The 25263-nt window shown below is 35.9% G+C and overlaps 1 protein-coding gene across 4 annotated transcripts in view; it reads right to left on the bottom strand.

The window, feature by feature from the left end:
• The window catches only part of npr1a (natriuretic peptide receptor 1a), a 237606-nt gene that overhangs the window by 189944 nt on the left and 22399 nt on the right, over positions 1 to 25263 (bottom strand). Inside the window, exons 1-2 of one of the 4 annotated variants that reach the window (XM_005170050.6) lie at positions 15731 to 16374; positions 13973 to 14749 (exon numbers count right to left, since the gene is read on the bottom strand). The exons of 1 other annotated variant lie outside the window; for it this stretch is intronic. In XM_005170050.6, coding sequence (XP_005170107.1) covers positions 13973 to 14720 — 748 coding nt within the window. In that variant the 5' untranslated portion in view covers positions 14721 to 14749; positions 15731 to 16374. Of the gene's footprint in view, positions 1 to 13972; positions 14750 to 15730; positions 16375 to 25263 lie in introns of those variants that run through there. 2 more of the 4 variants (XM_073930933.1, NM_001044937.2) reach the window with 2 other exon arrangements.

The raw sequence follows: 25263 nt of genomic DNA, 5'->3' as shown, positions 1-25263 counted from the left end.
TGACCACAACATCAATAAAACTCAGAAAGTCCAAGCAACCATTTAGCAACACACTAACAACCACTGTCACTGTCACCACGACAACTGCTTTCATCTTCTTTCAGCTGTGCACCTTCTGGGTTTCGCTAAATTAACCAGGTTGCCACATGGGAACAAACATTTATTTCACACTCCTGATATCATCTGTAACAATGTGAGAAAAAAAAAATTGCAACCAGCGTTAGTATGTAATTACAATAGGAAAAAGAATTGATCTATTTCTACTATGATAGGTGATAAGAGCACAGATTCCCTCAGGATACTATATGCTGGCATATTTCTCTCTTTACACACAGATCGCTGTTTTGATTTAGTAAACAGTGCTCTGGGGGTAAACACTGACGCAAAAGGCACACATTCAGGATGTAATCCAGCTTTTGGACACAACCATGCTGTTTGAATTAGCTCTATACCGCCTCCTCAGCCAGAGCACTGACGTTCACAATGAAGCTCTGATAAACCGCCAACACCATCCCAAATCTCCAGCATATCACCGTATTATGATGTTGGATGTATTACTACCTTGATAGCCCAGAAAGACATAAAACATACAATTGTGCAAAAACTGCAGGATTCATCTCGCTCTCTGAAATATACAATCTATCAGTCTTAATACTAGAATTTCTAACCTTGATATGAAAATATGTGAAAAAATACCCATATTCGATACAATTTTTAAGGGTAAGTCTAAGCAACTGGCCTGACCAGACTACGAGTAAAAATTCTTAACACTTAATCATGTTTGAGGTTTTAAATGCCAAAATGCCCTGCCAAAATAAAATACCTGTTGGTGTTGATGTTTTGTACTAGGACTGCATAATTTATCATTTCAGCATAGACACATTGCAGATCCTAAAAAAAAAAAATGTAATTGTATTATTATACTGTTCAGAACATACAAAGTTTTACTGTAATCTAATAACATGAAAGACTTTTATTTGTAAGTGTTTTTTTAAGACCCGTGACTGTAAGATTTAAAGTAAATTGAAACTTTTTTTGGCACAAGAAATGAAGTTTGACACTTTAACTAGATTAATTATTGAATACATTAAAGTCTATATGCAGTGTTATATTTTACATTTAACATATTGAATTTCTGTACTTCAATACAGTTTGACTCCACCGAAAACTATAAAGTGCTTTTTATTTGTATTTATTTTTTCTTTGTTCTGCTGTTTTGATCTGTGCTTAAATTATTTTATTCTGTTTCATTTTGTTTATTTTATGCAGATCCCCAACAAATTATTCTGATACAAAATTATTAATTCTTCACAAAGACAGTCACTGAGTACGCTTACATGGACATCAGTGATCAAATGATTTGCTTTAATCTAATTAAGAAAATAATAAGACTAAGGTGTACATGAGATTACATGAGTTGCTTTTTGAGTGTTACTTTCATGATCCCGTTTTCATGTTTTAGCACATAATTCGAGTTTCATGTAATTTCGGGTGTTTTATTTTTAATTTGTTGACATTAACTGCAGTTTGGCACTTTCACTTTTATTCACGAACATTTCATGCACGCCCTTTGTAACAAACCAGATATTGGATGCAACTATGAACTGCTGGAAGTGTTGTTTTAATGGAAGTTCATACCGCATGCTGAATAGAAGAAAAAAAAAACATCTGCATTTCATGATGCAGGTGTCTGTGGTCTGCACTAACAAGGCAGGTACAGTAAGTATAAGTGCGAGCGCGCATGTGTGTGTGTGGACTATTCTGTAGCAAAACGCTGCGAAAAGTCCTACATGATGGTAATAATTTGATTAAAGTGTTTACGCATCTGTAATGCACTTCAATATTGCGACTAAAATTTCCATACACACGTCTTAATTGGATTTCTCTTTAGTTCGATTATGACCTTAATCTGATTAAATTAATCAAAAATCGTTGTTTACATGGTTAACTCTTAATCAGAGTATTGTCTTAATCACATTAAAATCGAATTATTGGTGTCCATGTAAACATAGTCATTTTATGAAATTATATTCATAATGTAATATACACTCGCCAGCCACTTTATTAGGTACACCTGTCCAACTGCTCATTAACTAAAATTTCTAATCAGCCAATCATATGGTAGTAACTCAATGCATTTAGGAATGTGAACATCAACAAGACGATCTGCTGCAGTTCAAACCGAGCATCAGAAGGGGGAAGAAATGTAATTAAAGTGACTTTGACGTGGCATGGATGTTGGTGCCAGACAGGCTGATTTGAGCATTTTAGAAACTGCTGATCTGCTGGGATTTTAACGCACAACCATCTCTAGGGTTTACAGAGAATGGTTAGAAAAAGAGAAAATATCCAGTAAGTGGTACTGTAGTTCTGTGGGCACAAATGCCTGGTTCGAGCTAATAGAAAGGCAACAGTAACTCAAATAACCACTTGTTACAACCGAAGTATGCAGAAGAGCATCTCTGAATGCACAACACTTCAAACCTTGAGATGGATAGGCTACAGCAGCAGAAGACCACTCCTGTCAGCTAAAAACAGGAAACTGAGTTGATTTCTGCTGCTACATTCGGATAGTAGGGTCAGAATTTGGCATCAACAACATGAAAGCATGGATCCGTCCTGCCTTGTATCAATGGTTCAGGCTGGTGGTGGTGGTGTAATGGTGTGGGGGATATTTTCTTGGCAAACTTTGGGCCCATTAGTACCAATTGAGCATTGCGTCAATGCCACAGCCTACCTGAGTATTGTTTCTGACCATGTCCATCCCTTTATGATCAAAGTGTATCCATCTTCTGATGGCTACTTCCAGCAGGATAACATTCCATGTCATAAAGCATGAAGTATCTTAGACAATTTCTTGAACATGACAATGAGTTCACTGTACTCAAATGGCCTCCACAGTCACCAGAGCTCAATTCAACACAGCACCTTTGAGATGTGGCGAAACAGGAGATTTGCATCATGGATGTGCTGCCGACAAATCTGCAACAACTGTGTGACCTTATCATGTCAATATGGACCAAAATCTTTGAAGAATATTTCCAATACTTTGTTGAATTATCCCACGAAGGATAAAGGCAGTTCTGAAGGCAAAAGGGATCCAACCAGGTACAAGTAAAGTGTACCTAATAAAGTTGCCGGTGAGTGTATATTGCAGAAAAACTAAATATCATAGTCAGTTTTTTCCAATATCGTCCAGCCCTATTTTGAACAATGTAATAATATCATTAATCCATTTAGCATTGTGATACGTTTCTAAACTCTTGATTACAATTTCAATATTAGAGAAGAATTTACATGCCTAACTTACAAAAATTATAAACATTACAGAAGACAAGTGACAGAAGACTCATTATAAGACCCAATATGTAAGATTTTTCATTAAAATATCCAAAAAACAACTACAATTGGGTTATATACTTTCATCGCATCACTCTGCTCTGATGTTAAATGGCAAAAAATATATATATATGCATGCATTTATTTATAAAAATTTGTAAAAAAAAAATTGTGTTATTGTTTTAATAGTAAATATTAACTGAACACAGGTTGCAATATGTACACACAGTATGCGACACACGAGTCAAGCATGTCAAAACCTCATGTGCAGTCATAACATCAGTATTAATTTCAGTGGATCAGGACAAAGTCTCCTTCTTAAATGTACCTCTGCTCTCTCTGTACCAGCTAAGTCTGTAAACTGATTGATTGCCTGCTTGCAAAGAGAAATGGCAGGGTGACAAGGTCAATAAAAGTAACGGGAGTCATACAAACCGAAATAAAATCATAAACCACAGCCAACATGGACAGAAGTCACACGGGATTTTGTTCATGTGGCAATACATGGACTGTTTTGCTTCTTTATATCAGACATTTCGATCATGTTTAAATCTGAAAATGCAAGTTTAGGATTAAAATAGTTTGTGGACGTTAAATCAGGTTTATTTTATACATTAACATAACCGATATCTATAAAGCTGTGGATATTAATGTGTATCCTGTCATATTTGCAGTGCAAAACAGTGCAAAGTTAAACGCACGTGCAGTGTGTGTGTGTGTTTGTGTGTGTGTGTGTGTGTGTGTGTGTGTGTGTGTGTGTGTGTGTGTGTGTGTGTGTGTGTGTGTGTGTGTGTGTGTGTGAGTGTGAGTGTCCATGAATTTTGTAACGACATTGTGTGTGACTCATAGCAGAAAGGACTCCACAACAAATACATCAAATAATGATTGGTTAACTTCTTAATGTAGTATTTATTTATTTAATTTTTAATTTTGACTGTCATAATTGTTTAAAACAACACTAGTAGTCAGAACCACAACATAAACGGATCACATCGCAACACAGCTCTCTTCTCACCCACACACTGCACTTATTGCTTTGTAGATTACACTACCTATTAGAGTATGTTTTACTTTCAAAATGGTGTATGAATTCGTCCCGATTGATGTTTTAAACTCTTTTGAGGATAATTAGGTGCCGTTTGTCAATCAGACAATGCTTCTATGTTTGGTTTTGCTGTCAATTGCAAGAAAAAAAGATCGATAAGTGTCATGATAAACCGCTGTGAGTTTAGCTGCAGGCACTGCTTGATGCGCGTGTATGGGAATAGGGAGTCAGATTTTTCTGGGGAGTCAGATTTTGATACAACTTTCCTTCACCTCCTCTTGCGGGTGGGCCCAAGCGGTTTGCGATATGCACCGGTCCTTACTAACTGGATTAAGTATGTATTTAGCTGCTGTGTTGGGAGAGCAGCGATCACTCTTGCCCCTATGCATAATTTACCTCTTCACGTGTTGTAGCGGTTGTATGTGTAACCTTGATGTATAACTTGAGTGCGTACTTGCGTCTTCCTCTGCTTGTAAACTCGTAACACTTGCGATCAGTTCATGAGATTGGCCAGATCAGCGAGTACTAATCGAGTCATTAAATGTAATTATTGGTCGATACCGATCTCTGACCAATCGATCAAAGCATACCTACAAAAAATATATCTTAAACATCTTGAAGTAAATGTGTCTTGATTTAGAATGTTAATTGTTTTTAATACCTTAATGTGAAATAAAACCAACAATGTTGGAAAACATTATTTGTAAAAAAATATATTTATCATTGTAGATGACATAATTGACAGATTTAGCAGTTTGAATTGCAGTGTGAATAATATTTAGCATTTTAATAATATTTAATATTTAATTTAAATAAAAACAGTTTAAATGTTGGTATTAATTACAATAAATTACCAGGCTCAACAAAGAAAATACATGAAATCTGTCATATGTGTGTGTGATTGTGTATGTGTGACTGTCAGAATGCTTGTTTAGATGCATTTGTATGCGTGTGACTCTGAGATCAAGGAATGCGGAGCCCTTATTAAAAGTATGCCATGTTCTGGTTGACATCTAAAAGCCTGTCCTCAAATGCCTGAACCCATTTATTCGCCTTCACACAACAGCGGCCGCAACAGATTTAGACCCCGTCAGAGCACATAGTGGCCCAGCAGAAGGCCGTTCACACTCACACACTGCTTTGACTGCTCTGCTCTCACTCCAGAGAGACAGCAATTACTCACAAAGATAGGGAGTCAATATTCAGACGCGCTGCAGCTATTTCTCGATTGCATGCAGCAAGATAGGAAAAGCCTTTGCTGCGTCTACTGGCACTCAGGCTGAGGCATGTCGTCTGGAGAAATTCAGATTCAGTGCTTAGTAAATTCAGATACTATCCATCCTAAATAGCATGCACAATTACAATTGTTGCATCTCAGATTACAGTGCATTAAATATAGTAGACCTATTGCTTTCTGTGGCTGGAGTATTTATAAAACATCTGAGAATAAACCCTGTGAATATCATCATTGTTTGATTTTTATTAATTATATTTTCTATTTTTGAAATGTATTTATGTGTTACATTTGTTGTTTAATGTACAAAATTATTAATAATCTTGTGCCTTCTACATTGAAGAAAAGTGTTTCCCTTTGTACTGACAACATATGACAACTAGAGCTTCATCAAGAGGTGATTGAGTTGGCCACTTTTTCTGAGAGTTGTTAATATTTGGAATATTCTACCAATTAACATTAGTCTGTCTGACCTTAGCACAGTTCAAGCTGCATCTGAAATACTCTGTAAAAATGCACCAGGAGTGTGACCATCAGGAGTTTAATAATTTACATTTTAATATTATTTATTTAATAATAATTGTGTTGATTGTTTTTTATGATTTGTATTTTTCTTCTCTTGGACTGCAGATGAAATTTCTGGGGCTGTCTTATTTCTGGGGCTATCTTTTTGCCCTGTTAAATAAAGAATTTTAAAAATATATATAGAATAAAAATAAAACTACAGTAGAATTTTTTATATTGTATTATCTTTCGATTTGCATGCAGTATCAAAATTTAGTGATGATAAAGTGAAAATTTCTGAACCAGCAAAGCTCTCAACCTAATAATATTGAAAAAGGTTCATTACCAGAGGTCCATTCTTTATATGTCACTTAAATGATCTAAGATGATTTGGCAGATCCTGGATCTTTTAATACTTTTATTCAATTATTCTTGCGAGCAAAATTACATAACACCCATTGTAAATGTTTTGTTAAATATGAAACGTAATAACTTTCCACATTTGTTGTAGGCTGCAAAAAGCAAAAATCTTGAAGCAGATTTTCTTTATTATAGAAGGCCTATTCAAGTTTCTTAATCGGCGTAAGGAATAAACTGGCTGTTTAAATTAATTTAACATCAAAAAAGCATTTTGATATTGGTAAAGGTGTCTATAACTTATGCGAATCATCAAATCACTGTCATATTAGCTGTCAAAACATGTTCACTTTTTTAAAACTGTTTACTATTTTCCCAAGTGTATATAATGTAAGAAAATATCAGAAATCGGTACATTTTACAATAAACAGACCCAATCTAATCCTGTTTATATGAAATAAGCCTGCCGCCGAGCAGGTTTAAGCTATCATAACTGTTGCTATAACAACAATTCTTGGATGAGTTTTGAATAACAAAACAATCCTGGATCATGTCAAATCATCAATAACCAAATCCAGCTAATTTAGTAATGCACGTACAAAGAACGGATGCCAGGTGGCAACCGTCTGCTGATAAAAAAGTGACTGAAACTGCAGTTTATTGACTGGCCACTGGGAGCTGGCTGCAAAATGCAGATGATCTCATAGACTCTTATGTTGGTGTTTATAGCCTGGCATGCAGATGCAGATGAAACATCAAGTGCGAGTGATGTACATGTTAAATCAATGCAAAGATGCTAATAGACATTCTGTGGGCACAATTCTCACAAATGAGGTGGAGCAAATGACACAATTCGCTTGGATGAAGCAGTGCAAGTTAAGTTGATGCACTCACAGAGCTGGGTGCACCTCTGAGAGTATATAGTGGACTCAGACATATTGCTGAATGAATACACAATGTTTTTCAGCATTTTTAAAGCAGATAAACACAGCTATTCTTTCAATAAAATCCATGTTAGCTATTTAGCAATAAAGCTAGAGTCACTGGACAGAAAGAAGACCTGCACATGGCGCAAATTTTACATGCAAATGAATGTGCCTATTTGCATACTACGTACCATGCAAACCACGTCTGGTGTGAACACAGCATCACAATTATCAAATAGTGTGGCATGTTGTGCAGTTAATTGTGTTCAAAGACCATTTAAGTATGGCCTCCAATTTACTGATGAGAGATACTCTTATATAATTTTATATATAAATGCATTTGGATTTCATAAACAGCAAAGCGGTTTTTAGAACAGACTATATTTGAAATATGAAGAAATTATAGTTTTCCTCAATGCATAAAAGCTGTAAAAGACCAAATACAGTAAACACATTATTAGTATAGAATACAACCAAGCACACCAGCTCAGAACAAGAACGAGTCATGTTTCACCCAAAAAACATTCTAATAAAAAAAAAAAACAACCAGGCATCTCTCGCCCCAGATGCATTTTCAGACATAAACTCCCAACTTAGAGATAAAAGGTAGAATTACAAGATATAAAACACTGTAGTTTTCATATATGAACTCACAACTCAGAGATAAAAAAAAAACATGGGAATTGCGAGAAATACACTCATTTGTGAGGCAAAATTTGTTAGTGTCATATTGCCTGTGCTCATTTTACCCAGAAACTTGAGGTAAACATATGAGCAATTCCAGCGTTATGGATGTGATATTTGAAGTAAAAACTCAATACATAAATTCGCATAGAAATTATATGTTAACATTATATTAAAACTTTCGTTTATATTTTTCAGAACAACTAACCATAGTGTTTTGGAAGCAGAAAAATATCAGCCTGTAAACATGTTTTGTACTTTATATGAGGAAAATAAACACGTGTTTTGGATTTGACAAAAAGTCTGCGGGTTTGCAGTATACAACATAATTTGTAGAAATTCTGTAAATTAAACAGCACAACCCAAAAGAAACAATGATAACCAAAAGGATACAATTTGGCACTATATAAAACCAAATGAAATTTGTGAACTGTGAAATTGCCACTTGTGTGACTTTGGTAAATCAAATAGAATAGTCTGAAAACATTGACAGCTGCATTTGAGTATTTCTAAAGCACTGTAAAATATTTGCTTACCTAAAAAACCCAGAAACGATTTCCATATTTTGGTTGACATTTGGAATTGCTCATATTCAAGTACATTTTTGTAGTTTTAAAAATGTAGACTGGAGCACACATTTCCAATTAACCTGTGTTGCTAAATTCAAAGTTCATGACACCCAACACTGGCTGATGGTTTTTTTTTAAGATAAATTGCATCTCTATTCATGCTTTTTTGTCTTTTGCTGTAACTCTCACAGTATCAGAAGGTTAAAGCTTATGCTGTCTAAATGCACCTTACGCCTGATATAAACACATAAGTGCAACAGATGCTACTGAAGCATTTTAAGTGCATGTCTTTAAAGTTTTGCACACAAGTTTTACCCTGCATGCACTTCTGAAAATAATTCCTAGCACTGAATTAAACATTCTTGGCAATCGATCGAGTAATTTGAGACAGAATATTGATGTTCAAGTACATCATTTTCCTCCCATAACTACTGAAAACAGCACAATAAGAGTATACTCTTGCCTTATAAGGGCCACAGACGGTGAAGCACGAATCTATTTTCTCAGCTCTTTAATTCTGTACATCTATCAATTTTCACCTGTCTATCAGCTTTTTTGTATTCAATCCCTGAAGAAGAGTCGACCTTGCCTCTCATGTCTCTTTCACCTGGTGTGTGGAGCCAACAGAAATGCATCAATTTCCTGAAAAATATTCCTTTTTCACTCTTTCCCCTCTCATCACGTCTGTATATCTCTGGCTCTCCCTTCATGTCACTCTCCAATTTTCATATTCTCAGAAATTGATTACCCCTACAAGCTTTTATGAAATGCTCAACTGTTTTTGTCAGGCCCTGGGAATAAGGGCACGGGGACGAGGTAGAGAGCCTCTCTTGCATCTCTTCTCAGTTAATTGTTTCCAGAGCTGTGCTTCAGTGAGCCCATTTTTGAGCCTCAGGCACAGATGAGCTCAGGGAGCTTCTGCTTCCTGTTTTTGCTCACCTGTGCAGGTCCAATGGCAGCTCGCAGTAATAAATCTGCACTTAATAAAAGTCTGCAGGCTCTAGTTATAAATCTGTGAGTCAAATTTCTTTCAATATTTGCATTAGCGCTTGAGTAGATTGTTGATGTTCTGTTGTCATCCAAGAACATTCTGATAGAATGGGAGTAGTCTGATAGAATCTTATTCAAACAGTTACATATTCGGTGAATGCATTTTGTATTTTAAAGCATATTTTTGAGTCATAACTCTGGAAAAAATAAAAACTGAAGTTGACAAAATGCAGGTTGACAGATTGATAATACTAACAGGAGCGCGCATGCCTGACGATCGAGCCTTACAAAATAAGTTGTTCAGCTAATGTTTACATATGTCATTTTTTCTATTATTTGCACATTATAAAAATATGATTGGCTGATAGCTGTGTGATATTCTGCAATACCCAGACAGCCTCCTCACCCTTCTGTACTACTCCGCCTGCATAAAGTGACAGCAGATCAATCAACTGTCAAATACAGTTTGACAAATATTGCAGCTGTTGGACAACATAATGTACTTTTGAGGCTTTTTTTAGCCAAGACTGTAGTTGTTTAAATAGCAACTGTGCAGTTTATTTATAAGGTCAGTGCCTATTTTAAATGTTTATAATTTCAGAGATAAAGCACATCAGCATTCATCAGCTTGTCAGGGTGGGGGGGTATTCCGGTAGTTTTCCGGGAGACAGAACAACACAGAAGATGGGACTGAAATACGGGAGACAGTAGTGTTGGCAGGTATGTCAGGAATATATGTATTTTGTGTTGGCCACTCTTTGTATAACCCTGAGTTACTTTTTGGTTGGCCATCTGTTTGTTTCTAATGAGTCTCCTGTTTTTGTTACTGCAGACTAATTCCGTAAAAAGAAAAAGCAGAAATGCCCGCATGTCTTTAGAGTTTTCCTTATAGCTAACACAACATTACTCTGGTAGTAATTGCGTTGCTTTCTAGGGAATGCTGGGGAATGTCTCTAGACTGATGGCAATTCATGTCATTCAGCCTTATAACTTTAACCTAAAAACTTTTATCATCACTTTACATATTATGCTAGAAAATTATTCAAATACTAGCTCTAAAAGGACGTTGGTGAATTAGCAATGGTTTCTGCTGTTCTGATGTCAGCTGCAGATGTGAAAGAATGGCAGAAGGAAGTAATTCCTCATACAAAAGGATTTTTAGACTCTCCGTGTTTGATTTTCTTTTTATATAGGCTACATGACTATTCCGTCGAACTGAAGTATAAATGCAAAATCATACTTATGCCTTTATGCCATACTTATGCCTTTGCACGCCTCTCACTAGTGCTGATATACAGCCATATCGCACTGCTACGAATAATGTGATAATAATGTGATATTGATCATATATATATATATATATATATATATATATATATATATATATATATATATATATATATATATATATATATATATAGGCTGCTATTAAAACAAAGACAGAAATTCTGACACGTAACACATATTCTAAAAAGGAGATTAACCAGCCTGATCTCACGAGGAAACATAACTACTTTATATTTTATCAGTTTAGTGGGAGATTCGTACAAGTTTGTACAAACTAAAGTTCAGTCGTTAAAAGGAGACATGGTACCCAACCCCGCTCTTAAACCCAACCATCATTGGGGGATAAGCAAATCATATTAAATTGTATGAATCAGATTGTACAAATTCATACAAATTAGACACTAAATTAAAAAGTTATGAATTGACGTGAGATTGTGTTGCAATAAGTGACTTTAGCATTGTATTTCAGATAAACAAACATGTTCACTTAGCATGTTTCCTAAATATCTGTGAATATTTTATGGCATTTTTATGTTTAAGAAGAGTCAAAAACTTACAGGACCTTTAACATGAAACAAATGTTAAAGGCACTGTAAAATGAAACAAATTGTCAACTAATCTTGAAGGCATATTAGTTCAAACTGACAAATGGATAACACTAGAATTAATTAACTACTAGATAAACACTAAATTAACATTAGAGGAGATGTCGAAAAATATGGCACAACTTTTATGTAGCCTCTCTATGAGTGTTTCAGCAGAAGAAATAAATGTCAATAAAACAAGAAAGCCATTCAATGACCCTGAAGCCTAAACATCATCAGTGTCCCATCAGAGTCCTGATGAAATTTAAAAAATGATATGAAAAACAAACTGTCCAAACCAACCTTAAACTATTAAAGTATAACTTATAATGACACCATGTATGGAAGGTTTTTTGAAACACAACCTAAGCCAACACCACCACGTGTTTTAAATGAGCCATTAGTCTGATTACTAACAGATTATTTGGTTGCTTGTAAACATATGGGATTGACAACCAGCCTAATTATTTTTCCCCTTGTGTCTTTCTCAAGTTGCATTACATTTAAATAACAACAAGAAGAGATTAAATAATATCTGAATAGACAGGAAACTGAAAGCAATATTCTTATTCAATTCATGAATAATTCATGACACCATAGAGAAAGAAAAATGTTTAACCTAGTATATTCATGAATTGGACTATTCTAAACTGTTCGAAATTCCGATGGTGACTGTTTTCAATCCTAATCTCAACAAAACAATATTGTTTCAATTTTTCATAACTTGAAAGAGGCTGAAAACTCAAACATCATTTAAGGACAGAAATGTATTGTACAGTGACATAAAGGTATTGTATTGTGACATAAAATTGCAATTCCATTCATAAAGTACATAATAAACCAAACATGCTGTGACTTATATTTCCAGTAGCAAAGATCAAAGAGTTTATTATCTAACAGGCTGTCAATTAAAATCAGAAGGTAAGTAGAGGACTAAAAATGTGCTTCTTTGCACAAAGAAATTAATAGGTTTTTTTTATTCAGTAACCTGTACTATATAACTAATATAAATGTAATTTGAAATTAATGGAAAACCTGAATTCTGTATGTACACAGCCAGATTTTTTTCTAACCACTAATATGATGTATAAGCAGGTTGCACATGTGCTTTAAAATGATTTGCACTAATAAAATGAGCCATTGTTTGTTTTACAGTCAGAAAACAAACAGAACAGCAACAGCACTACTAAATGCAGCAATAATCACAGACCCAACAAGTTGACATGCATGTGTGAATAAAATAAAGGATTAATAAAGTACATTGTTAGATTTATAATTATTTTTCTTATGTTCATTTTACGGTTCCTTTTTGATTCTTTGTTTCTAGATGCTATAAAAAATATTTAAAAATATTTTGCACTTTAAACTAAACCGGCTGGCAATTTCAACTTAATGTGCCATAGCAAATGAAAATATGAAGTAACCCAAGCCTCAAACTAACTGTAACATGACCAAAATTCATCAGAAATTCGTGACATTAAAGAATAGTGCACTTTAAAATGTGTATTTACTCACCCTCGAGTGGTTCCAAACCTTTAACAGTTTAATGTTCTGTTAAACACTATAGAGGCTATTTTGCTGAATGACATCCATAGTAGAAAACAATACCAGGAAAGCCAGGGGTTTCCAGCTTTCTTTAAAACAGTGTTTTTCAACAACGTTACTTGAGGACCACTAACACTGCATGTTTTAGATGTCTCCTTTGTCTTTCACACCCATTACATGTCTTTCAGTGTCTGCTAATGAGTAGGCCCATACAGAATCTGCGCACGCAGAAATCCACAGATTTTTAGCCCATCATTAAGTCTATTTATTTACTTGTGTAAATGTGTGTACATTTATATTTATTCAGTTTTTAAATTAATTCCTGAAATAATTTTGACTAATATGAAAGTGTTTACTTGATATTTTTACAATACAGATTGTAAAGTAATATTTTCTGTCTTTTGCTAGATATATTATATGAGGGACTTGCTTTGCTGACCAAATAAGTGGATGTAGATAGATTTGCATTGTAAACATTTAATAAAAGATTAAAAGCTATTATTTTTTATTTTATATATTTTAGTCATGATACTCACAAAATAATTATGCATAAATACCGAGATTTTTTTTTTTTTTTTTTTTTTTACAAAGTTCTGTGCAGAAATAGCAAAAAATGTCTGTAGATTCTGTCTGGCCCTACTAATGAGCTGATGATCTGAATCAGGTGAGTTTGGTTAAGGAGACATGGAAAATGTGCATAGGTGGTGGTCCTTCCGGAACTTGGCTGAGAGACACTGCTTTAAAACACCTTCTTGGTCAACAAAAAAAAAGAAACCCAAAGAGTTTTGGAACAAGTGGAGGGTGAGTAAATAAGGACAGAATTTGAATGTTTCAGTGAACTATTGTTTCAACGTCAGCCTGCCATACCTACTAGACATATCTTCTTCACCCAACCGCATGTCACTTACCACGAGCTTTGTGGCTGATATCCCGGAGAAGCTCATCATAACGTAGGGGTTCTTCATCCTCATTAAACACCAAGTCATCCGCTGTGATGTTGTCTTCACGCATCTGTGTGTACGGCCCCTCCACGGCAAAGTAACACGGCCGGTCATCGTTTTTATTATCGTTAAACATGAGCATGGCGTGTTTGTCCCAGCCAAAATGCCGGTGCATCCTGAGCACAAACTCGCCCAGCTTCTTGTGTGTCGGGCCGATGTTGGTAATGGAAGAGTATAAATTGAAACCCAGTGCTCTTGCGCCACTGGTAATCATTGGAACCTCCCAGTGTGTGGTGAAACGTGCCACAGGTGAGGACGAGTAGTCACAACCTGGTCCGATGAATGCCCAGGGGTTGTATGAGAACTTCAGGTCTACAGCCACAAGCGGAGCCACTGAATCCGAACACAGTCCTTCCTTGTTTTCGCTGCTATTGAAAACCAGTTGTAGATGGTAACCTGCCAGCAGGTTGGGATCAGAGTTCACCTTTTCCAGGGCCCAGTACAGAGCAGGGCCCACACGGGGCCAAGCCCAAGGGTACTCCGTGTTGTGGAGAGGCAGGATAACTGCCAGGGTGATGTTCTTTTGAGATGCATGGGCACTGGGAGACTGAGGCTGGTTTTCAGGCACAGGCTCCAGTTCAACTACTCCAAATGACACGCCACTCAGAAGAACGAGAAGAGTGAGCCTCAGCGGCCCCATCTGAAACAATTCCATTTTCAAAGTGGATAGAAAGGACTACGAATCTGAAATCATCAAGACAGAGACACACTTGAGACACACTTTGGACAGAATTGATAATGCTCATCACTCACAAAAAGATACAGAAATGAAATGAGAAAGAAACTGAATACTAATAAAATGTTTACTACAATAAGCATACTGTGATATTCATCTCTATGATTTCAACCTTAAGAAATCTTTCCATATTCTTAAAAATATAGTTTGCATTTTAAGATAATAGCACCTTTAAGAAATATTAACAAGTGAAAGAGTCTTTAAGAAACAAACAAACAAAAAAATCATATGTTAGAATCCACTTTTGGAACTTTTTTTTAAGAGATGACAAACTTTTTACTGTTTAAAGCATTTAACCTGTTGTTAAAATAATAATAAAACAACATATATGAAGAGTTCAGGTGCAAAAACCTCTAAGTGCGTCTGAAATTTTCATCAAAAATGAATATTTCTCTCACCCTCCTTCGTTTCACTTTAAAGTAGCCTACATGAAATTGACTTCGTCTTTGCTATAAAAGTGAGATTACTGAACCTACACACAACCCTGATTAAAATGCTCATTTTAGAGGGACATTTCAGACGGCATTTAGAGGTTTTGTGTCTGAATTCTTTATATTATCTTAAATATTTTTGATTAATTTAACCTGGCTTTTAAAATTGGCTATTAATAATATGCCAACATTATATAAGCATTTTATTCGCAAATTAAAAGATGACACTAGCCTATAATAAATTGGATTAATCATTTAGGGAATTTCACAGAGCCGTTCTCAAGTGTTAATGACAGCGTCAAATAAAACAGAACAAACCGAATGAAACCGCGCGCACTGGAGACGCATTTTTATAAGTTTAAACAGTCCACTTTCCACACCGTAAAACGCATTAACTTTTAAGACGTGACGCAAATGTACACAGACCAGCATTTAGCCTAATTAAAAAAATATCTAAGATATCACATAACAGAAAATAATACTACGTTTTGTATTTACCCCAGTTTAGGCCGTCGAAAGGTGTCATAATTCCTCTGTAAATCCGCGCCGTTGTCTCTTATCAGTTGATTCGTGTTTCGTGATTGCTGAGGCAAAACTCTTGTTTCCGCGTCGAGTTCACAGCTCAAACCATCTCAACCAACTTTAAAGAATGAGAACTTTAGTCAACTGAACCTCTTAATTGAAGACAGCAGGATTTTTGAAGCCCCCTCTTTCTCCGTATGTGCAGAGGAAACGGGAATCGCAAAAAGGAAATCTTTCCCTTGCCGATGCGCCTGTGAATTTCTCCCAAACTATGCTAATGAGTATTGAGTCTTCTTTACTTTAAATTGTTCAGCATGTCCTCTCCTCCCTGACGTTTTCCCGACTGGAGAAGATGGGTAAATAAATCTCACCGCGGGTGTAGATTTGATTCCGTGCGCGCGTGATGTCAACACAAAAAGTGAAGTGTAAGTAAAAAAGCGCGTTTACTTATGCATCCTCAAACTCGATTTCTTATGAGAAAACCTAAATAAAGTGCAAATTACAGGTTTATTGTCAGGCACTCTCTGTGTTTGAAGACAGTTCTGCCCTCATCATCCTAATCCACTGAGTGTTTGGTCAGTCGGTGCGATGTGAACTCAAGGTGGGAGGAGGAGAGAACTGAGAGAGGGAATGACACAGTGTGCGGATCTGAGAGGGGATGAGGAGGAGGAGAAAGAGAAAGAGAGATGCATGTACAAAAAATGTTTACAGCACTGTTGCGCAGCCATGTGGCATCACTACCTCATTTTGTCATGCAGAACCTCTGACAGAGACAGACAAAAAGATATACACAATTAATGACAGAATTTGAGATAAAATTATAGATTAGACAAACAACGTACACTGGAGTGGATAAAATGATAGCAATCATCTAATGTTACATGAAAGAACAAACTAATGAAAATGATAAAAACTAGAAAATTGACAATGACAGAACAAACTAATAAAACAGTGATAAACACCAGACAGACAGACAGACAGACAGACAGACAGACAGACAGACAGACAGACAGACAGATAGATAGATAGATAGATAGATAGATAGATAGATAGATAGATAGATAGATAGATAGATAGATAGATAGATAGATAGATAGATAGATAGATAGATAGATAGATGGTTCCTTTATTAAAATGTGGAGGTACTGTTTGCTTTATGCATCAATTGTATCAACTGCCATACTTTGTTTAATTTACCTTTTTTCTCAGTCGCTTGGTGCATTTCTCACACCATATTTACATTTGCACAACAGTTAATGCATTTCTCAAAACAATTAGTCATTTAGTAACAGTTTCTTAGTCCTTCCACCAAATTGCAAATGCTTTTTTGACATGCATCCAATTGCCTACATACAACTCTCTGTTGTTTTATAACAGTTCAACTACTGCGACATTATAATTTGCTTATGTCATGTCGGTCAAAATTAACTAAACTTGTGAATGCTGAATAGTCATTCCATATAAAACTAATAGTCCTCATTTCATTACTTGAGTCATTACATACAAAAATGTTAAACTAGTTGTCAAAATCTGTCAAGCCAATTTCATAAAAAAAATGTAAATCTTTTTTTCTTTTCTGAAAATGTCTTCTAAATTGAACAATTTCATGAATGATTTGCAGACTTATGTATGTTGTAGGTTCAGTTCCAATATGTACATGTACTGCAATATTGTTTAGAGTTGTGCACAGCTCTACCCAAGTAAACTGTCATAATGAAAACATGACAAAGCCATATGATTATCTTGTTCATTAACAATGGTGTCAGGACTTTTCATCTTGATGACACTGACACTTTCATTGACATGAACTCTTGCGTTTGAGAAATGAGCGATCCATTTTGAGCAAGTGACACACTTTTGCAGGTTATCAACTAGGTTTTGCAGTTTGTACTAATTGTTTTGAGAAATGCATTAACTGTTGTGCAAATGTAGTGTTGTGAGAAATGCACCAAAGCGGACCACAATTTATAGATGGTATGAATGAATGAACCATGAACCATAACAAACAAAATAGATAGAATGAAGGAACAAACTAATAAGAGAGAAGGCTAAATAGAACAAAAGACAGACACTATATAAAAAATGAATGATATGAATGATAGTACAAACAAAAAATATATATATACAGATTGAAAAAACAAACTAATAAGAGAGAATGCTACAGTAAATATGTAGCGCAATACAAATGTTAGACAGACAAATAGACAGAATAATACAGAATAAATAGACAGCAATAAATACAGAATAACAGACAGAATAAGAGCATGAACTAATGAAATGGAAAGAAAAAGAGCTAAATAAAAAGACTGATAGACTGATAAAATATTCTGTAATCAATATACACAGTTACAGCCTTGGCTTTTTAAGGGAATACTGAACGATAAGGATATCTGTGCCTCAGCAAATCTGAATGAATCATTTGTTAGGTATTGCACCCCCTGTTTGACACACGTTTGTTGTAGCTACAAGATCAGCATGCCCCACACAGGATGAAGGGCTGCTTTATCATTGTACAACAATGACATGACCTCTCGCATGGGAACGCACAGGAAAAACAGCTTGCCGGAGAGATGAGAAAGCAGGACTTGTCGTGTTGTCCCCGTTTGGTGTGAGGTGTGTTGAGGTGGAGTCCCTCTCGACCTCCGGCATTTTAATCACATGCCTTTCTTCCTCCTCATTGTTCCAGTTTTTCGCCCACTTCCTCCCAATTAAAACATTCTATTTTGGTGCAGTCTGCTCAGCTTTTATTGGCCTCTCCTCGGCCCTGGTCTTCGTTTGGCTACACCGAAGAGCGTCTCATCTTGCGGCATCTTCTCAGCCTGACAAACAACTTCCAGATCAATAAAGCACAGGGAGGACCCACGGCCGCTGGCTTCCTGTAAGCACAGCGTCCTGGGATAGACATGCTGTGCTCCAGGCCAGTGGCTCCTGGTTATGGTTGGTCGTAAATAAGAAGCGTAGGGGGGAGCTGATACACACTGTGCGACGCACTCTCTTTTCCCGCCTCCACGAGGGTCGATGTGTTACTCTCAGATTCTCCCAATGTCCTTGTGACCCAGCTGGCCAACTGGCCTTCCATTCACTGCCTGACTGCCCAGGCTGCTTATCTGAACCCTCCTTGCACCTTTGACCTCATCCGGTCAACCACACACACACATAACAGTGGCTGTGCTTTCCAAAACAGGATATGTTACACTTTTACTCATTCTCTTTCTCTGAATATGCTCAAAGCAGCATACTGTGTTACTCTTATTATATAGCCCTGCAGGGTATATTATGAACTGTCAGCAGTATTATGATTTTCTGTATGACCGAACAAGACCTCCTAAATTTTCAGTATAGATCAGATGATCACACTGAACTATAAAAAATTATGTCAAAAAGTCATGAGCAAATGTTTTTATGTTGCTTTAACTTATTTTAACAAGTTAATCAGGTTTCGACAAAGCTAAGAAATGTTTAACAAATGTAGTTAGATCAATACAAGTTGAGATAACTGAAAAAAAATAATTAGAACAAAAATGTAAAACAGCAAGATTTTTTATCGTGTGGACCTGGGATGTGCGATTTGGGGGAAATATCTAATTTTACAATTTAATTCAAGCTTCAAGCTGATTTTAATATAATTGAAGATTCAGCTCATTAATCTCTAAGCTGTTGCAACAAATCTGTGACAGCTCTTAAAAATTTCCTTGATGTAGGTTGTCGTGGGGGGTGGTAAATGGGCATCGTGACACAAGATTCAATCGTTTCTTCTTGTGTAATGGCATAGTTCACGACAACCGATACCATGTCGGCGAAGCCTCTCGACACCACTGCAGAAAGTCTAAAATGTTTAATTTTCTAATGCATAGCGGATTGGTTTTGAAGCACCTCAGATGTTATTTACTATTTTTGTTTAATATGCATATATAAACTAATCACATCGCTAATATAAATATAAACTAATCACGATTGCAATTTAATTTTGATTAATTGCACAGCCCTAGTGTGAACAATTTAAAGTAACTTACAATAGAAGAATGTACTTGTTTGCTTTAAATCAAATGATAATAATAATAATAATAATAATATAACAGAATAGAATGGCTCTAGATGGCCAAAATAAACTGTGTTAGAAATAGAACGTCAAATGTTGATGAAAAAAGATCATTAGAAACACTAAAACTGCACAGAATGAGTTTTCATAGTAGTGAAATAGAGAATAATAAATACACTATCTGACAAAAGTCTTCTCCTATCCAATTTTTAGGAACAACAAAAAATAATTTGAGTTCTAGTTGATCATTTGGTATCAGAAGTGGCTCATATGAAAGGCAAAGCCCTCTGAATTATGCATCTTTTACCAAAATAGCATACGATCATGCCTTGATTTTTAATTATTTAAGATCTGACTTAGCTCAGACAAACTTAATATTGTGTATTATTCCCATGCGTATGGATGACTGCATCCATACATGTCTGCAATGACTTAAATAACTTAATCAAGTCATTTGGAGTGGCAAAGAAAGCATCCTGGCAGGAGTCCCAGAGTTCATCAAGATTCTTTGGATTGCTCTTCAATGCCTCCACCTTTATCTTACCCCAGATATGCTTAATAGTGTTCATTTCTGGTGACTGGGCTGGCCAATCCTGGAGCACCTTAACCTTATTTTTTGCTTACAGGAATTTCGATGTGGAGCCTGAAGAATGAGGAGTGTTATCCTGCTGAAGAATTTGCCCTCTCGTGTAGTTTGTAATGTAATGGGGCAGCACAAATGTCTTGATACCTCAGGCTGTTGATGTTGCCATCCACTCTGCAGATCTCTCGCACGCCCCCATACTGAAATGTAACCCCAAACCATGATTTGTCCTTCGCCAAACTTGACTGATTGACTGAATCTTGGGTCTTTGTGGGTTCCAATATGTCTTCTGCAGTATATGTGATGATTGGGATGCAGTTCAACAGATGATTCATCGGAAAAATCTACCTTCTGCCACTTTTTCCAAACGATCAACTAGAATTCAACTTATTGTTTGTTGCTCTTACAACTGGGATCGACGACAAGACTTCTGTCAGGTAATGTAGAACAAAACAGACACACAGATAGACAGACAGACAATTAAAAATAATAAAAGCAAACAAAGTCAACAACAGATCATGATTCTGATGCCAAGAATTTTTTTTTAACTGTGAAACAATTCAACATGATAAATTGTAGGAACACAAAGATTATGCAAAAAATACAATAGACTCAAATTAATTACATTTAAATTTATCAAAATGTTCATGATCTTTACACATACATTATAAGAGATTGCACAATAATTGACAACCGATGAATAAAATTTGTCATCCATTTTCAAAAAAATCTTATACTGAAGGACACACTAATGAAAATCATGTTGTCTTAGAGACAATGCAGGTTAATGCTGTAGACTTATTGTTAATTTTACAGTGTGTTTGTAATAAATCTTCAATTTCTGCAAAGGTACAACAGCTTGAAATAGTTTTTGGCTGCATTAAAAATTGCATTCATCAAACTATATTAAAGAAAAAATAAATACATTGTGAAGAGTGCATATGATGCACAACTCACTATTCCATGAGGCTACAAAAGAGAATATGTGAATAGCTGCATTCATGCCATGTAGTTATTACTATAATTTCGAGATGACAACACGTGACATTATACTCAGATCTTTTCATGTCCTCGGACACAGAATTATGCGTTTCTATGGCAACATTATCAATGCCTAAACAGACTGACTGTAAAGCGAATTTGCTGCGGCACAGTGGTCACAAGGTACAAGTTGGAGCTCTCTAATCAGTATACACTTATAATTAGTTATAATTATGAGATCTACATGGACATAAACCTCTAAATCTTGTAAATAAGGTATTTCTCATATATTGTGAATGCAGGGTATGTCAGTAAAGTAACGCACCCAGTGCTGTGTTATATGTGATAATGACAACAAATTGCATTCATATTGATTTGATTTGATGTTCATATTGATGACATTTATAACATAAATCTTTAGGGTTGTGAATAAAAGAATGGATAAAAATCTAAATCTGAATTTCATCTCATGAAGATTAAATACCAGATTTGAGGAAAAAGTTATTCAGCTTTTCTTGTCAATGATTTAACTTATTTTTTATTTGATTTCATGAATTTAGATATTTCAATTGCTTTAGCTAATTTCCAAACAAGAACAATAAAAAAAAGAAAACTTTTAATGTATGTGCACTGATATTAACTTTATTGAGAAAGTACTGGTTAAATGTGTTGGTTGGTTTAAGGAGCAAGTTCATGGTTAGCACCTAGTAATTACCCAGATTTTCTAATCTGCTTACGAAGTATGAAACTGGACAGCAAAATAAAGTGCTACCAAAAACAGATGATCTTTTATGAAACTACAACATTTTAGTAGTGATGTCAAGTCATACTGTATAACATCATCAACAAATTTATTAATGTTCCTTCTAATGACCAACAAATCAAGAATCACAGGAACTGGGAACTCGATGATAAATTTTACTGCATGCTAAGCCACAACTGGCAAGTATTTCTTGTCAAGACAAGCCATGTTCATAATTAACACTACAGATTTTTTATTTTATTTTTTTATTTTTTGCGGTCACCTACAATTTTAAATTTAGCAAAATTTTCTGACTGCATAATCTTGCATCAATAACACCTGAAATCACCTAGTGTGTCATGGCAAAGGTGTGGAAAGTTTCCATGGGATTTTAATTTGGAAAATTTTCTACTTTGGTAACTAACCACCAAATTGAAAATAATTTTTAGGAATTTATGAATATCTATAGAAAATAATTAGAAATTTAAAACCTACAAATTAGAAATTTATGGTAACAAGATGGTAGCTGGTTCAAGCCCCAGCTGAGTCAGTTGGCATTTCTGTGTTTCCTCCGGGTGCTTCGGTTTCCCTCACAGTCCAAAGACATGCAGTAAAGGATAATTGAGTAAGCTAAGTGTATGTCTGTGAATGCAAGAGTGTATGGGTGTTTCCCAGTGTTGGGTTGCGGCTGGAAGGGCATATGCTGCGTAAAACATATGCTGGATAAGTTGGTGGTTCATTCCGCAGTGGCGGACCCTGATTAATAAAGGGACTAAGCCGAAAAGAAAAAGAATGAATGAATTAATTAATAAACATTTTGTTTGGTCATAAGCTGACATGCATGCAAACTAACTAATACAAATACATTAACAGTTCTATCTTACATTTAGCATATGTGATATACTGGCTGGCTTACTACAATTTACTAACCCCATTGCTAATTACACAAGTTATATCAAAACCTACTTAACTGGGTGTAATTTTCAGACTCATTTACAGAAATGTGGGTAATAGAAGACTGATGAATAGCCCTTCCCCCTACCTCAGAATGTATGAGATTTTATTGAAACTGCATTAAATCTAGTTATTTTAATCAATTTAAAGATATTTTTCGAGTATATTCAAGTTAATTCCTAGTTATATACACTGTATGGCTGTACAACCCAAAAAAATAACTCAAACTATTTGAGGAAACCGAATGCAACAAACCATTTAAATTTTAAAACTAATTCTAATGAATACAGTGAACTTAATCCATTTGAGTAAACAAAGCAATCTGAGCACAGTAAAACCTGGTAAATAAAAACTCAAACCAACTGAGTACTGTAAAAACCCAATAAGTTGAGGCAAGTCAAACCGTTTGAGAAAATCGATTAATACAAACCATGTTAAAAAACACATTTCTTTAAGAGTACTGTGAACTTACTCTATTTAAGTTGAAGTAATGAGGTATTTAATTAACTCATACCCTAAACACTGAGTTCAAAACTCTTTTTAAATAAGTAGAATTAACTTTCAAGTCAATTCAGTGTCGGTCAATATTGAGTTAACTAAAATTTCATTTATTAAAATTGACTGCAGGGCCACGCAGTAGGTAGTGCTGTCACCTCACAGCAAGATGGTCGCTGGTTCGAGCCTCGGCTTAGTTGGCGTTTCTGTGTGGAGTTTGCATGTTCTCCCTACATTTGCGTGGGTATCCTGCAGGTGCTCCGGTTTTTCCCCACAGTCCAAAGACATGCGGTACAGGTGAATTGGGTAGGCTAAATTGTCCGTAGTGTATGAGTGAGTGTGTGGATGTTTCCCAGAGGGTTGGGTTGCAGCTGGAAGGGCATCCGCTGTGTAAAAACGTGCTGGAAAAAGCTGGCGGTTCATTCCGCTGTGGCGACCCCAGATTAATAAAGGGACTAAGCCAACAAGAAAATTAATGAATAAATGAAAAGTGACTGCTGGGTTTTACAGTGTGCTAATCTGCAATTTTGAAAAATTCTAAATTCTATTCTCATTTTATTCCTGTACATTTCCATATTTCCCCATTAATCCCATATTGTCCATTTAACTTCCATATAAAACTTCCAGCTTTGAAAATTCCCAGAATTTTACAAACCTACCTACATTGTTGCCAAGCATAACAATTACAATTATAAAGATCTAATAACAATCACACAGCTTATGCATTATACCATAATGCACAGTAGCTGTTTATGACATATAGCCTCTCTCTTTTTTATCATCTCCCGATTTATTATTATGGGTAACCACCTCTCATCACTTCCTTCTCCCTCTCTCCTACGTTCTTCTGTATTACTCACTCAAACTCAGAGGAGTTCAACCTCCAATAAATCCCCCACATCAAAACTTCTCTCCTCCATGGCGAGCACACAAGCACAAACAAGAGTGCTTTTACCAGCGATGTACGTAATCGCTATATGGAAGAAACGAAACAGCCTACACACATTCCTGCGTGCGCAATAATACGCACAAACTGCTCTTGCTTGTTTTGTTTTGCTCTGAATTCTTCCACGGCCCAATGAAACGGCTTCCTCCCTCTGTGCTTCCAGGATGTTTGATGTTTGGAGTGATCTCTTGTCCTTTTTTGTGGTCTTTGGTCACTGCCCTCTAAACCTCACGATGCGGCGTGAGGCTCTCCGATTTCACGGTGCGGAAATGAACAAGGAGGACGTGCCTTTTGTGCACCACTGTGTCAAGTGTCTTGATCTTAATAGCTGTGTAAACATTTCATTTGCAACTCTCATCTTTGGTCTGGATGAAGAAGTGGTCTGATGCATTACCTCAGCACAGATAAGTCAGCCCTACTAATGACGCTTTGCATCTGCTCAGCAGTGACTTCCTGCGTGTGTACGTGGGAGGAAACTCTCGACTCCCTCTCCCTTTTCCTAGCTCTCTTTTTTTGTTTCGTTTCCCCTCAAAGCACCTATGCTAGGTTGCTTCATTGAAACAACACTATGATTTTCCTGTAGAATAACATCCTCTCTGATCCTCTGGCTGTTTTACGCTACGGATTTGGTGTTTGGTGGACAATCCGTCTTCTTCATGCATCGTTCTTTTGGTGAGAGATCATTAGGGAGAAATGGAAGTTTGCGAAGAGATGTCAGCAGCTCTTTGTGTAGTCTGAATCACAGTACACATACACAAAAATAACCTGT

Source organism: Danio rerio, chromosome 19 (assembly GCF_049306965.1).
Source record: "Danio rerio strain Tuebingen ecotype United States chromosome 19, GRCz12tu, whole genome shotgun sequence".
NCBI lineage: Eukaryota > Metazoa > Chordata > Actinopteri > Cypriniformes > Danionidae > Danio > Danio rerio.
Note: the sequence above shows the minus strand (reverse complement) of the source record. Positions and strands in the feature narration are given on the sequence as shown.